This window comes from Entelurus aequoreus, linkage group LG10 (genome assembly GCF_033978785.1).
Source record: "Entelurus aequoreus isolate RoL-2023_Sb linkage group LG10, RoL_Eaeq_v1.1, whole genome shotgun sequence".
Classification (NCBI taxonomy): Eukaryota; Metazoa; Chordata; class Actinopteri; order Syngnathiformes; family Syngnathidae; genus Entelurus; species Entelurus aequoreus.
This window is the reverse complement of record NC_084740.1, coordinates 77,525,140-77,539,661: the sequence shown is the minus strand read 5'-3', so window position 1 is coordinate 77,539,661 and position 14,522 is coordinate 77,525,140. Positions and strand designations below refer to the sequence as shown.

The following is a 14,522-nucleotide window of genomic DNA, read 5'->3' as shown; positions in this document are numbered from 1 at the left end:
CGAGCACACTGATTATACAATACGTCCAGGTTGGGCACTAGTGCATGTGCAATCATGCTATGTAAGGTGGTGATTATAGCTAATAACTAGTGAGAAGAACGATAATGCAGGGTGGCAGTTATCAAATATAACCGGTGTGCAGAACAATCATACTAATTATATGACATGTCCGGTTTGGGCACTCGTGCATGTGCAATCATGCTATGTAAGATGGTGATTATTGCCAATACCTAGCAAGAGGAATGATTATTGGAATGTGGCAGTCATCATTAATAACTGGCGCGAGGCATAATCATACTGATCATATGGCACGTCCAGGTTGGGCACTCATGCGTTTGCTTGTGTGATCATACTATGTAAGATGGCGGTTATCATTAATAACTGGCGTGAGGAACAATCATACTGATTATAACAACACATACAGTTTGGGCACTCGTGCGTGTACAATCATAAGGTGGTGATTAACTACAGAGAGGAACAATTACGGAAGATGGCGGTTATCATTAATAACTGGCGTGAGGAACGATCATACTGATTATAAGACACGTCCAGGTTGGCCACCGGAATAAAGCCAACATCCACTTATGAGCAGTCGGGATGTACCTTTCTATGAGCAATGTTATCCAGCACATGCTCTCACCGGCAATGGGGAAGATCTCACAGATGTAGACCCTCAGCAGGCGGAGGCAGCAAGTGCCCACGAAGCGCAGTCTCTCCAGGTCCAGCAGGGTGGCGGTGTACTGGAAACCCTTCAAGCCTCGCAGCTCCTCCACACCCAACACCAAGGTGGTCCAGCTCCAGTGGAGGATGCTGAGCAGGGACTCAAAGCACTCCTATAGCGACAAGAAGGTGTTACTTGCTGAGTGCAGTGTCAAACCAAGTGACAGTATCCAAAAAATAAATAAATAAATAAATAAATAAATGGGACATTAGTTACCACAGAGACTGTCCGAGCAAACGAGCGCTTGAGAATATGAACCGGCTCGCTGGTCTGCTGTTTCCCTTTGGATGCATTACCGTCGTTGGAAGGAAGCCTAATGTTGGATGAAGTCCATAAATTAAAAAAAAGCTTTAATCACCTTAAACACCACATTAGAGATGTTACTTGCCGGTAAAGCAGCTGAGGTATTTGACCCGCATTAACATCTGTGCCGTTGTTTGACTTCTTGGAGCTTTTGAACTGGAATACCACACTAAAGAAGAAAAAAAACTGTATTTTAGAGGACTTCTAAAAGAGGACTATGTCAGGGGTTTATTGGCAGCACGGAGAGTGTCATACCCGTCGTCAGTGGTGATGGTGGCTTGTCCATGGGATCCACAGTCACTGCTGGGACCAGACACCCGGGCCCAGGCCACGTACCACCAGCCCGACTGCAGCAGCACTGGCTCGTCGAACATCATGGCATATTTCTCTCTGAAATCCAAATAAATAAATATATTACAACAACAACAACAACAACAACATAAGGTTTTATACAATACAACAAGAACAATCAAAACACAATATGACTTTAATATGACAATATATTTCTTGTATATCACACAAATACTCTACATCATTTCGAGTTTGTTTACTTATCTGCGTAAACCAAAGAGTGAAGGACTTCAATTGTGTTTTTAATATAAAACGTTGTATATTTTATTATTACATTTAAATCATTATAATTGATGTTTAGATGTGTTTTTATTGTTAGGTCTGGCGAAAAATGTGATATTTCAGGGGTCCTGAACAACAATGTTAAAAACTCACTCGGTAGCGCCCCCTATACATTGTTTTTTAATTTAGCCACTGCTACCAGTTTCATGGAAAATCACCAAGTAAATGTCTTAAAACTGGGGATGTCCGATAATATCGGCATGCGTTAAAATGTAATATCGGAAATTATCGGTATCGGTTTTTTTAATTATCTGTATCGTTTTATTTTTTATTTTTTATTAAATCAACATAAAAAACACAAGATACACTTACAATTAGTGCACCAACCCAAAAAAACTCCCTTCCCCCATTTCTTTCTGTTATCAATATTCTGGTTCCTACATTATATATCAATATATATCAATACAGTCTGCAAGGGATACAGTCCGTAAGCACACATGATTGTGCGTGCTGCTGCTCCACTAATAGTACTAACCTTTAACACTTCATTTTACTCATTTTCATTCATTACTAGTTTCTATGTAACTGTTTTTATATTGTTTTACTTTCTTTTTTATTCAAGAAAATGTTTTTAATTTAGTTATCTTATTTTATTATTTTTTTTAAAAAGTACCTTATCTTCACCATACCTGGTTGTCCAAATTAGGAATAATAATGTCTTAATTCCACGACTGCATATATCGGTTGATATCGGTATCGGTTGATATCGGTATCGGTAATTAAAGAGTTGGACAATATCGGAATATCGGATATCTGCAAAAAGCCATTATCGGACATCCCTACTTAAAACCCATGTTGGCAAACAAACAGGAAGTCATCCATTTGGGAGTTGACCTGCTATTTGGGGTCAAAACCGGGGTTCATATTTTGACAAACACCTTGGAGAGACTTTGACTAAAACGAGACCCCCCCCCCACCCTAAAAAACATGTATGCGAGACAGATGTGCGATAACATCTTTGAAGCATTTTAGCTTACGCCGTATGCCAACATGGCGACAAACCAAGATGGTCTTTCTTAAGAGTTGCCACAAAAATGTCAAGGTTATTAGCTCTATTCCACATGGCCACGTTGTCATGATTAGTGGGTATGATGAGGATCAACAGGATATTACCATAAAAAGTTGCATAGGGGAATCATTTATTTTACTTTTGGATCAATTGTTCTTTTCAAATTTACGGTCAATGTTAAAAATGTGGCTCTTTTTTTAGGCTCCACCATAAATGTCAGTTTTACAGATGCCTTGACTACTCTGTGGGCTGTGCCTGCCATTGACATTTTCTATTTCCTTTTTTATAAGAAATACAGTATCAACTCTACCTGGCAGCGCAGTCGTAGGCCAGTACGTCCGTCTCGGCCAGCAGATCTCCATCGGTTTCATGGTCGCCACCATCAGGACCCAGTTCAAACAGCTGTTAAAACAACCCTTAATTAAAAGGATGTGTATGAAAGTAGGAGGGAGGGAAGTATTGGAGGCTACATACCTTGATCTTAGCGGTGTACTCGCCTCGTCCCCCAAACAGGCCCAGCCCGCCTAGCAAGATGTCTGCATCAGCACAAAAGCGGATGGCCTCCACAGAGTGCGCAGAGTAGCCCCAACCGCCACCGTGACCTACAACATCCCGCATTGCTGCTGAGTGCTCGGGTATATGTCACCGTTAAAGTGCAATAAATCTCAGAAGACCTACTCTCAAAGCGGTTCACCACGCTGTAGTCCTCCTTGGAGTAGACCTTCATCACCGACTGCGTCTCCTCCTCGGCGCTGGCCACGCCCATCTTCAACTCCTGCATGGCCGCCAGTGTGTCCAAGCAACCTGTCCGCGGCAGCATAGCACCAAGTGAAATGACGTCATACCTTAGCCCTAAGCCAGGGGTGTCCAAACTTTTTCCAAGCATGTGGGGGCCATTTTGATATTTTTCATTTTCAAACCATAACAAAATATATGGATTTTTTATTTATTTTACCTTTAGGGGTCCCGGGGACCATAAAGGGTCTCAGTCATTAAAATGTTAAAAATGAGTCAGATTATTATTATTTTTTATTTATTTAACGCTTACAGGAAATCTCTATATCAACTTCAAGTTGATATAACGTAATACAAATTTAAAAAAATGTTTTATGGCTTTTCTGTCAAAAACAACTTAGTTTTTTTATAGTAAAACTGAAATATGCAGTATTTAGTAATTAGAGCCCTAAAATGTCAATAATGCAGGACACCATAGATTTTAATTCTTTCATATTTTTGAGTAATCACAGTGAAAAGATAAATAAAAAATCACTAAATATATTTGGAATCCAAAAGGTGCCCCACTCATAAAGTGATACAATTTCTTTTTGGTTTTTCTTTTACTTTCAACACTTAAGTTACGAGATCAACTTCAGATATATCTGTCCATTTTATGCTGGAACTATTATTTTGTTTGTTCTATGCGCTTTTGTCAAAGAAAACTTTGATGTTTTTATATGGCTACTACACAATATATGCAATATTTACCACATAAAACATTTTAAAGTGAAATATTTGAAGTAATAGGAGCCCTGAAAATAATTCATTATAACATGGATTTTTTGTCAGTATTATTATTTTTTGAGCAATGGCAAAAAAAAAGAAAAGAAAGAAAGACAAAAGAAAAAAAAACAGCCTGCGTGGCAGCTTCTGTGTCAACATTGCAACTTTTGCTCGTTAGATTTCACCTCATTCCACTTTTTTTAATGTTCTTTTTTATTTTTACAATAGTATTTCCAGAATGTGTGGCGGGCCGGTAAACAATTAGCTGCGGGCTGCAAATGGCCCCCGGGCCGCACTTTGGACACCCCTGCCCTAAGCCAAAGAAGCGACGGACTAGTTATTTTGTGCGTCATTACCTAGAATGTGTAGCGCGCCATGGGAGCGGGTGGTGGTTGCGTGCGACCCCGCGGGCAAAGCCAGCTCCGGGCTGAGGATGCTGCAGCGAGCCTGCAAGTCTGTGACGGAGGGCATCCTGGCGTCGGCGATCACCGCATTGTAGCACCACATCTCTCTTGAAGCTGGTAGGAACCTAAAAAGGCACATAGGAAACCTTAGGGATGCCAGTATCAAACTGCCTTAGGTTGTTCCTTGGCTTAATACTGCCAGTGCATACGGCTTAAATCACGGGTGTCAAACTCACTTTAGCTCATGGAGGAAAATCTATTCACACGTGGGCCGGACGGGTAAAATCATGGCATAATAACTTCAAAATACAACTAAGACAACTTCAGATAGTTTTTTTTTTGTTTTACTCCGGCCCAAAATAGAACAATGACATTCTGAAAATGTACGTATCACAAATAATCCTCTTGACAAAACACTTCAAGTTAGTAAAAAAAATATGAGGGAAAAAATTGGTGCAGTTTCAAAAACACAATGAAATTAGACTTAGTGTTTCTACAAACCACTTAAGCTTTAAATCACAGCCCATCTATGATTGAACAAAAACAAAATTAGGCATAAATAAAAATGCTTCTATGTATCAACTATATCCAGGTGCAGTGTCTCACGCAGCATTTTAAGTGGCGTTACCAATTGTTTATTTTACTCCTGTTTGTTTTACATAGGGCTCGAGGAGGAGGAGTCACAGCCCTGCTTTACTGTGTACCTCTTGCTTGGTATACTTGCACGCCCCGATATAAACTATTTGCTTGCCTAACAGAATTGCTATTGTGACATCCAATGGACACTTTTAGCACAGCAGTTTCTTTCATTTAAAAATGCAGCTCAATTTTACATTTAGCAAACTCATCTCGCGGGCCGGATTGAACCTGTTTGCGGGCCAGATCCGGCCCACGGGCTGCATGTTTGACATCCCTGGGTCAAATAAAGGTACTGACCTCCATATAACATCATAAACAGGGTCCAGACACAGTCCAAATCCCTGTAGGTCCTCCTGCTCTGAGTCATTGAAGGTGCGGCAGCTTCCGTCCATTTTGTTGATGAGTAAGCACTTGAAAGGAGGCGGCTCAGACACGGAGGAGGGCACCAGCCCGATGATGTGTTTACTCGCAAAGATCTCGGAGGTAGACAACACGTGGGAGTTGATGAGGGCCTCGTCTATCCGCAGGAACGTCTGGTCTCCGCTGGCGCCGACCCAAGTGGCCTTCCTTCCGTACTTGGCGCCGATGTTCGGCATGGGTGACGGCTTGGCGTTCCAGTACGGCATGTCGAGGATGGGGCGGCCCAGTTGTCCTTTCTGAAAGATGAATGTTTCAGTTCATCGAGTGTCTCGGGGGGGGATTTTCTTGTTCATTCTCACCGAGAAACTACCAAAGGTGAAGACCTGTCCGTCCACAAGAAGAACAACTGTGTGGTTGCTGCCTGCTGTTACTTGAACACTGGGACCAGGGAGAGCCTGGACCAGAGTTGGAGAACCCCTACATGGAAAAACAGTTTTTAGCTTGTGAGTCCAGTTTTTGTTTACTGTATGTCTGCAAAAGCAACTGCAGCGGCACCTGGAGTTAACGTCCCCATGTCCAAGCTGGCCATGTTGACCATAACCAAACGTGTAGACGTCTCCATTCTCCATCAGCACCACTGCAAAACAAGGCAGCCATTAAATGTTATGCACAGCACAGCAAATGCTTGGATTAGCTCTACTCTCTGGGCATTTTGTCCTTTCTACATGTGTATCCTCAAATGCTGCTGTGAAACGAAGCGATGGGGACAAAACTACTCAACCAATCAGCACTCAGAACGTGGAAATATCTCAGCATAGGACCTGCTTTTGCCAATGGAAAAGTGTTAATAGCGAGTACAGACAAGCCAAGTAGCTACCATGAAGTGGAAAAGGGCACATGCACCATCACTTGATAATAATAATAAATATGTTTGCGCTATTAAACAATACATTTTTTTCAAATAGATTAATCACACTTTGGAATTTTGCAGTTAATTACTTGCTTGCATGATTAACTTAAAAAAAGACCCTCACATGTTGACACATTTTATTGTCAGAATGTCATGAATTAGGTTTTTTTTAACAATCGTAAAAATACTATTACATTAAAAAAACAGAGTATTAAAAGAAGACTAAAACAGCAAACTGGTGTAATGTAACCACAAAAAGTAGACGCTAACGACACAAAGCTAACATGCACGCGGTTTACTTTCTGTAAAAAAAAAATCCATATACTGTGTTGGTTTTGAAAATGAAAAATATGAATCACTCATTTTCACAGTGAAAAAAGTTTGCACACTCCTATCATAGATCTTCCGCAAAAATATTGCAATTAACAAGGTGGTGATGATGCAAAATTTGCCACCGAGTCTCCCACTCATCATTGCACTGACGTATGCTTTGACCTGATCACTGACCGTATAACAACCCACACCGCCTTTCTGGTAAACATCCGTGGTTAAGGAGCGTATGCTGTCAGAATAAACAACATTATTATTCTGCTTTTATACATGACTCATCATTTTTTGAGATTCATCGCTGATTTTGTGGCTTATTTAGAGTTGCTCTGTTTATTTATATTGTGCAAAGTGGTGCTAATCATTAATAACTGACAAAAGGAGCAATGAAATTAACACGTACAGAGAGCATTTTAAGCAAACATACCACAAGTTTGATCTGTTGAATATTTCTATGCAAGGTGGCGTTTTTTTTTATTTTATTGATTGAGACTTTTATTAGTAGATTGCACAGTACAGTACATATTCCACACATCTGAATGACAGCTAACACCAGCTATCCAAATCGCTATTAATAGCTAACAACATTGGAAAGTTAGCGCCCTCTAGACATCAGTGTAAATGTTGCAAACAGCCCCTTTAATGTCATACTTGCAAATGAGACATATAAATTATATAATAAAACAACACTGGACAGCAGTTATCATAATCAGCTCATTTTAAATGTTGCAATAAAAAATTTGATTTTATGATCAATCAATCAATCAATGTTTACTTATATAGCCCTAAATCACGAGTGTCTCAAAGGGCTGCACAAGCCACAACGACATCCTCGGCTGAGATCCCACATCAGGGCAAGGAAAAACTCAACCCAATGGGATAACAACGAGACCGGGTGCAATGGACGTCAAGTGGATCTAGCATAATATAGTGAGAGTCCAGTCCATAGTGGATCTAACATAATAGTGTGAGAGTCCAGTCCATAGTGGATCTAACATAATAGTGAGAGTCCAGTCCATAGTGGATCTAACATAATAGTGAGAGTCCAGTCCATAGTGAATCTAACATAATAGTGAGAGTCCAGTCCATAGTGGATCTAACATAATATAGTGAGAGTCCAGTCCATAGTGGATCTAACATAATAGTGAGAGTCCAGTCCATAGTGGATCTAACATAATAGTGAGAGTCCAGTCCATAGTGAATCTAACATAATAGTGAGAGTCCAGTCCATAGTGGATCTAACATAATAGTGAGAGTCCAGTCCATAGTGGATCTAACATAATAGTGAGAGTCCAGTCCATAGTGGATCTAACATAATAGTGAGAGTCCAGTCCATAGTGGATCTAACATAATAGTGAGAGTCCAGTCCATAGTGGATCTAACATAATAGTGTGAGAGTCCAGTCCATAGTGGATCTAACATAATAGTGAGAGTCCAGTCCATAGTGGATCTAACATAATAGTGAGAGTCCAGTCCATAGTGGATCTAACATAATAGTGAGAGTCCAGTCCATAGTGGATCTAACATAATAGTGTGAGAGTCCAGTCCATAGTGGATCTAACATAACAGTGAGAGTCCAGTCCATAGTGGATCTAACATAATAGTGTGAGAGTCCAGTCCATAGTGGATCTAACATAATAGTGTGAGAGTCCAGTCCATAGTGGATCTAACATAATAGTGAGAGCAGTCCATAGTGGATCTAACATAATAGTGTGAGGGTCCAGTCCATAGTGGATCTAACATAATAGTGTGAGAGTCCAGTCCATAGTGGATCTAACATAATAGTGAGAGTCCAGTCCATAGTGGATCTAACATAATAGTGAGAGTCCAGTCCATAGTGGATCTAACATAATAGTGAGAGTCCAGTCCATAGTGGATCTAACATAATAGTGTGAGAGTCCAGTCCATAATGGATCTAACATAATAGTGTGAGAGTCCAGTCCATAGTGGATCTAACATAATAGTGAGAGTCCAGTCCATAGTGGATCTAACATAATAGTGTGAGTCCAGTCCATAGTGGATCTAACATAATATAGTGAGAGTCCAGTCCATAGTGGATCTAACATAATAGTGAGAGTCCAGTCCATAGTGGATCTAACATAATAGTGTGAGAGTCCAGTCCATAATGGATCTAACATAATAGTGTGAGAGTCCAGTCCATAGTGGATCTAACATAATAGTGAGAGTCCAGTCCATAGTGGATCTAACATAATAGTGTGAGGGTCCAGTCCATAGTGGATCTAACATAATAGTGTGAGAGTCCAGTCCATAGTGGATCTAACATAATAGTGAGAGTCCAGTCCATAGTGGATCTAACATAATAGTGAGAGTCCAGTCCATAGTGGATCTAACATAATAGTGAGAGTCCAGTCCATAGTGGATCTAACATAATATAGTGAGAGTCCAGTCCATAGTGGATCTAACATAATAGTGAGAGTCCAGTCCATAGTGGGGCCATGATAAAAAAACAATATTTATTAACACACACAAAATTACCGAAAATTGGTACCGTTGAGTACCATTATCGATTTCCAGGTATCGGGAATTGGTACCGTATCAGTTCAAATGTGAACGGTACCCATTCCTCGTGCTGAATAACTATATTTACATCTTTTCCTCCCAGTATTGTGCATGTTCTGATAATTAGCATATATTCAGCAAATTTATGAAGACAGACAGGCTAAGAGAAATGTATCTGCGCACAAGTTTAGTAGATCAGCTTTGCGTGCACTATCCAGACTTCAAAACTATGCAGACTTTTAGTAGATCAGGCCCTTTGTGTATGCGCTAGGGAACCACTCAGACCAATCAAACAAAGCGGATTTGAGCTGCCAAGTGTGTCCAAGACTTAACCTTCATGTTTGATCCACAAGGAGTCACCCACCTGAGTGATGAAAACCGCAGCTGACCTGCACAGCTCGCACTTCGCAGTCAAACCTGACTGCCCCGGGCGGGTAGGTGGTTATCTTACTGGCATCTTTCTCGCCACGCTCGCTGCTTCCATCTAAAATAAATGAAAACAATAATTCACACAAGTTATGTTTTGAGTGGAAGAGGGCTCGGGAGGCGAGTGATGCTCAGCTCTGACAAGAAGACCAAGAAGACCTCTGGTACAGTCCTGGGAGGCAGGGGCAAAACTATGCTGCTGGAGGGGAAAGGAGAGGAGGGGATGGACATGCAGAGAATGAAAGCGCTGCATAATAAAAACTGTTTTGTGAGGAATCTGGTTTACCTTGAGCCTGATATGTGGTGCAAAAGTTGGAAAAGTGCAACCATGAATCAGAGTGAATAGAATAATTGCTTTTTTTGGGAGCCGCATGCAACCATCAAGTTATATTTGTGGTTTACCTCACAAACAGAAGCCAACCAGACCAGAGCCTACTGATTTGGCTGATTGGAAAAGTAACTATTGACTGGATCACGGCCCCCAAACATTTAACAAGGAGAGTTGAAAGTTCAGCTCAAATAGACAAGTGAGTGGACAAAGAACTCCAAAACTGTAGTAGGAGGTCCTAGACGTAAACGCCAACAAGACAGCGGCTTCTTCGTCATCGGGAAAGATGCTGAAGTGGACATTTGTCAAGTATTCAATGTACAGTGGACCCTCGGAATATATCAGCATTCAAACAACTTGGAATTACACCGAAATTGCAGGGAAACATGTCGAGACAATAATCCAGATTTCAAACTAATGTCTAATGGCCAGCTGCTATGGTAACCTTCTACCAAAGGAAGAGAGTAATTTATTGATTTTACTGCTTATACATACATACATACATGTATGTATATATATATATATATATATATATATATATATATATATATATATATATATATATATATATATATATACATATATATATATATATATATATATATATATATATATATATATATATATACACATACATATATGCATATATATATATACATATACATATATATATATATATATACATACATACATACATGTATATATATATATATATATATATATATATATATATATATATATACACATACATATATGCATATATATATATATACATACATATATATACATATATATATATATATATACATACATATATATATATATATACATACATATATATACATACATATATATATACACATATATATATATACATACATATATATGTACATACATACATATACATATATATATATATATATACACAGTATATACATACATATATATGTACATATATACATATATATATATACATACATACATACATATACATACATACATATACATATACATATATATATGTACATACGTACATACGTACATATATATATATACATATATATATGTACATACGTACATACATACATACATACATACATACATACATACATATATATATATATATATATATATATATATATATATATATATATATACACACACACATATATATATATATATATATATATATATATATATACACATATATATATACACACATATATATACATATACAGTACATGGTGGGGTACACCCTGGACAAGTCGCCACATCATCGCAGGGCCAACACAGATAGACAGACATTCACATTCACACACTAGGGCCAATTTAGTGTTGCCAATCAACCTATATATATATATATATATATATATATATATATATATATATATATATATATATATATATATATATATATATATATATATATATATATATATATAAAATTGGCCCTAGTGTTTGAATGTGAGTGTGAATGTTGTCAGTCTATCTGTGATTTCCCTGCGATGAGGTGGCGACTTGTTCAGGGTGTACCCTGCCTTCTGCCCGTGTGCAGCTGAGATAGGCTCCAGCACCCCCCGCGACCCCGAAAGGGACAAGCGATATATACTTTGCATATATATATATATATATATATGCTGACGTATGTGGTAACGTACTGCGTCATTTACTGTTTTTGGATATGATCCCACACAGCATAGATATATGTAAATTAAAGACTGGATACGTGAGAACTGTAGCAGCCTACTAAGCGACATTCCTAAGTGGCGACCAGGCATCCTTGTTTGATTTTTTTTGTGCCTTCCATAACCACAGAATTCCCAGACACTTTGTCCCCGGTTGCCGTAAGCACACAGCTCATAGAGGTGTGTCATATCTACTATCCACCCATTCATATCTATATGGCTGACAGTGTTGTCACACTCTGTGGATATGATGCTCTCTCCTGATTTAATAATATACTTCTTAGCTGGTTACTCTCTTTTGTAACATGGTCACAGTTGGACTTCTGCTTTGGTGTACAAAACACTTAACTCTTTTCTTGTTTCACCACTTCACATACAAGCTAGCTTAGCGGTTAGCAGGGCTTCTCCTCGTCTCTTGCCAGTGTTTTGCCCTTTTTGTGTCTGCACTAGTTCCACATTTTAGAATTGTCTGTATTGGTTTATTTAACATAGTTAAATAAAGGATATTTGGACGTTTGTCCATAAACTCAGAATGGTCCATTTCAAGATTCACAGCCCTACTATTTCCCAGGGTCCAGTGTACTTTTTGTTGAACATTTGATATTTACTACCAAAAAAAAAGACCCAAGACGTTTCTTTCTCCCATTGGCAAAAAAGTTAATTAACTTTATAATTAAACCATCTTGAGGCTTAAACCCACAGTGTCTATAAATATAAACACTATAGAACCAGCATTTTGCCATCAGGCGACACTTAACGTTTGCGAGTGCGCTCCATCAGAGAGTGACAAAGAGGAGGTGGGCGGGATGGTTAAAAAAAAAAAGGGTGGCATCTCTGCGCCCATTGAGTTAGTGAAGACCATAGTACCTTTGTGCTTGTCCCGTTTATGCCTTAGTGCCTGAAGGGGTCTTATTCTGGCTAGGGCCTGCTCGCGCTGGTTCATTAAAATGGTACCGGGGAAAACAATGGGGCCTGGGAGAGAAAGAAACTTTCACATGCATGCACAATGCTCACAGATCAATGGGAAACAACAAAGGGTAATAATAATAATACCACGCTACCACCACCACAATGCACGAGAGAGGATGATTAAAAAAATAGCAAAGAAGCATGGGGGAAGTCACCAAGGCCCAAGCGCAGCACCTTAAAGATATGGAATGTATTGTTGGATGTTTTTGTCATGACCACCTCTTCACGCTCACTGACCCAACAAGCAATATGGGTGACCATGTGTATGTGTGGGTATGGGATGGCGTACCATATACAGTAGTGTTAAAGCCACACTTACAAGAAGGATATAAATAAAAATATAAGAAGTGATGAGGTTATGTGAATAAAAACGGAATAGTTTAATTTTAAAAAAGTATTTCATGCAATAACTGTGTAGTGTCCCTATTCTAAAAAAAAAAAAGTGATAAAAAAATTTATTTTTCCTCAAACATTCTGACTTAAATCCCATAAAAATGTGTCATTTTTCTGGTAATATTCAAATTGAATTGTGATAAAGCCACAACTTTTTCTACCACAGTATTTCAGTATTCATTCTTATCAATATTACATTTTGCGAATATTTCCACTTTGATATCGTAGTATTCCAAATGTATTCTAGTTTATTAACAAATGTATTACAGTAACATTTTACATTTATTTCGAATAATATTCTGAATCTATTTCATCAAATATTTTTGTAACATTTCGACATTATTACTGTCCTATTTCAACTTTATTCTCGTAAAATATTGTGTCAATTCTTGTAATATTTAGACCGATGTCTTTTAATATTCTCATAAAATTCAGAATCATATCATTTATTAAATTGTTTTTGTAATACTTTGACACGGTTTCTTTAAAATTTCCAATTAAATCTCATAAAATTAGAGGTTTGGACTTTATTTTTTTTTTAAACCAAGTTTAATCCTGTAAAATTACAACTTTCTATGCTGAATTTTTTGAACTATTTCTTACATTTGTTTTGTAATATTTTTTATTTATTAATTTTTTTTAACATTCCAACTTTAGTCTTGTAAACTTAGAATTCTAGTAATATATGGACTTCCATCTTGTAATAATCCAAGTTTTATTGCCTAAAATTTTGAGTCATTATATATTAAATACATTTTTTGAAATATTTTACATTGATCTTTTAATATTCTAACTTAATTCTCTCTTGTTCTTGTAATATTTCAACATCATTTTTCTAATATTACTACTTCAGTCTCATAAACCTGCAAGTTCACTCTTGTAACATTTGGATGTTTATTTTATATAATATTCCAACTTTATCCTCGTAAAATTACGGGTTCACTCTTGTAAGATTAGAACTGAAAAGTTTGATGATTCTCATATTTTCATAATGTTCCAAATTTAATTTTGTCAACCTTTTTTGTAGATCTCGTAATATTAGGACAAGTCTTATGTGTGCAACCAGCCAAAAACGGGCAAATATTAAATAGCATCCTGGCGTGCACCCTGGTCCCCCCATCTGTCCAGACCCGATTACCTACCGCGTCCCTCCTCCAGCCTGTGTCGACGGTTGATCCTTTGCCGTTTCTCCTCCTGACGGATCTGAATGTGCTCCTCGATGTTCACGCCTGGAGGGGGAGGGACAGGCACAGCTGATAACCAAAACAAAAGGGATGAGGGGCGTCAGGCAGGCAGACAGGCAGGCCAGACAGATGCAGGAGGGGGGAAGAGGAGGAGCAGAACAAGACAAGACATCAATGAGTGAATGACGATGGAGAGACAAGCGATGAGAAC

The 14,522-nt window shown here is 38.4% G+C and overlaps 1 protein-coding gene across 17 annotated transcripts in view; it reads right to left on the bottom strand.

Moving 5' to 3' along the window:
* Window positions 1-14,522, bottom strand: part of mycbp2 (MYC binding protein 2) — a 121,317-nt gene that overhangs the window by 65,113 nt on the left and 41,682 nt on the right. For 13 of the 17 annotated variants that reach the window (XM_062061754.1, XM_062061760.1, XM_062061764.1 and 10 more), the window contains exons 17-30: window positions 14,270-14,380; window positions 12,633-12,737; window positions 9,691-9,810; window positions 6,125-6,206; window positions 5,929-6,046; window positions 5,507-5,865; window positions 4,523-4,695; window positions 3,345-3,470; window positions 3,141-3,268; window positions 2,977-3,068; window positions 1,280-1,414; window positions 1,110-1,193; window positions 938-1,034; window positions 641-833 (exon numbers count right to left, since the gene is read on the bottom strand). In XM_062061754.1, coding sequence (XP_061917738.1) covers window positions 641-833; window positions 938-1,034; window positions 1,110-1,193; window positions 1,280-1,414; window positions 2,977-3,068; window positions 3,141-3,268; window positions 3,345-3,470; window positions 4,523-4,695; window positions 5,507-5,865; window positions 5,929-6,046; window positions 6,125-6,206; window positions 9,691-9,810; window positions 12,633-12,737; window positions 14,270-14,380 — 1,923 coding nt within the window. The remainder of the gene's footprint in view (window positions 1-640; window positions 834-937; window positions 1,035-1,109; window positions 1,194-1,279; window positions 1,415-2,976; window positions 3,069-3,140; window positions 3,269-3,344; window positions 3,471-4,522; window positions 4,696-5,506; window positions 5,866-5,928; window positions 6,047-6,124; window positions 6,207-9,690; window positions 9,811-12,632; window positions 12,738-14,269; window positions 14,381-14,522) is intronic. The other 4 variants (XM_062061759.1, XM_062061771.1, XM_062061761.1 and 1 more) reach the window with 3 other exon arrangements.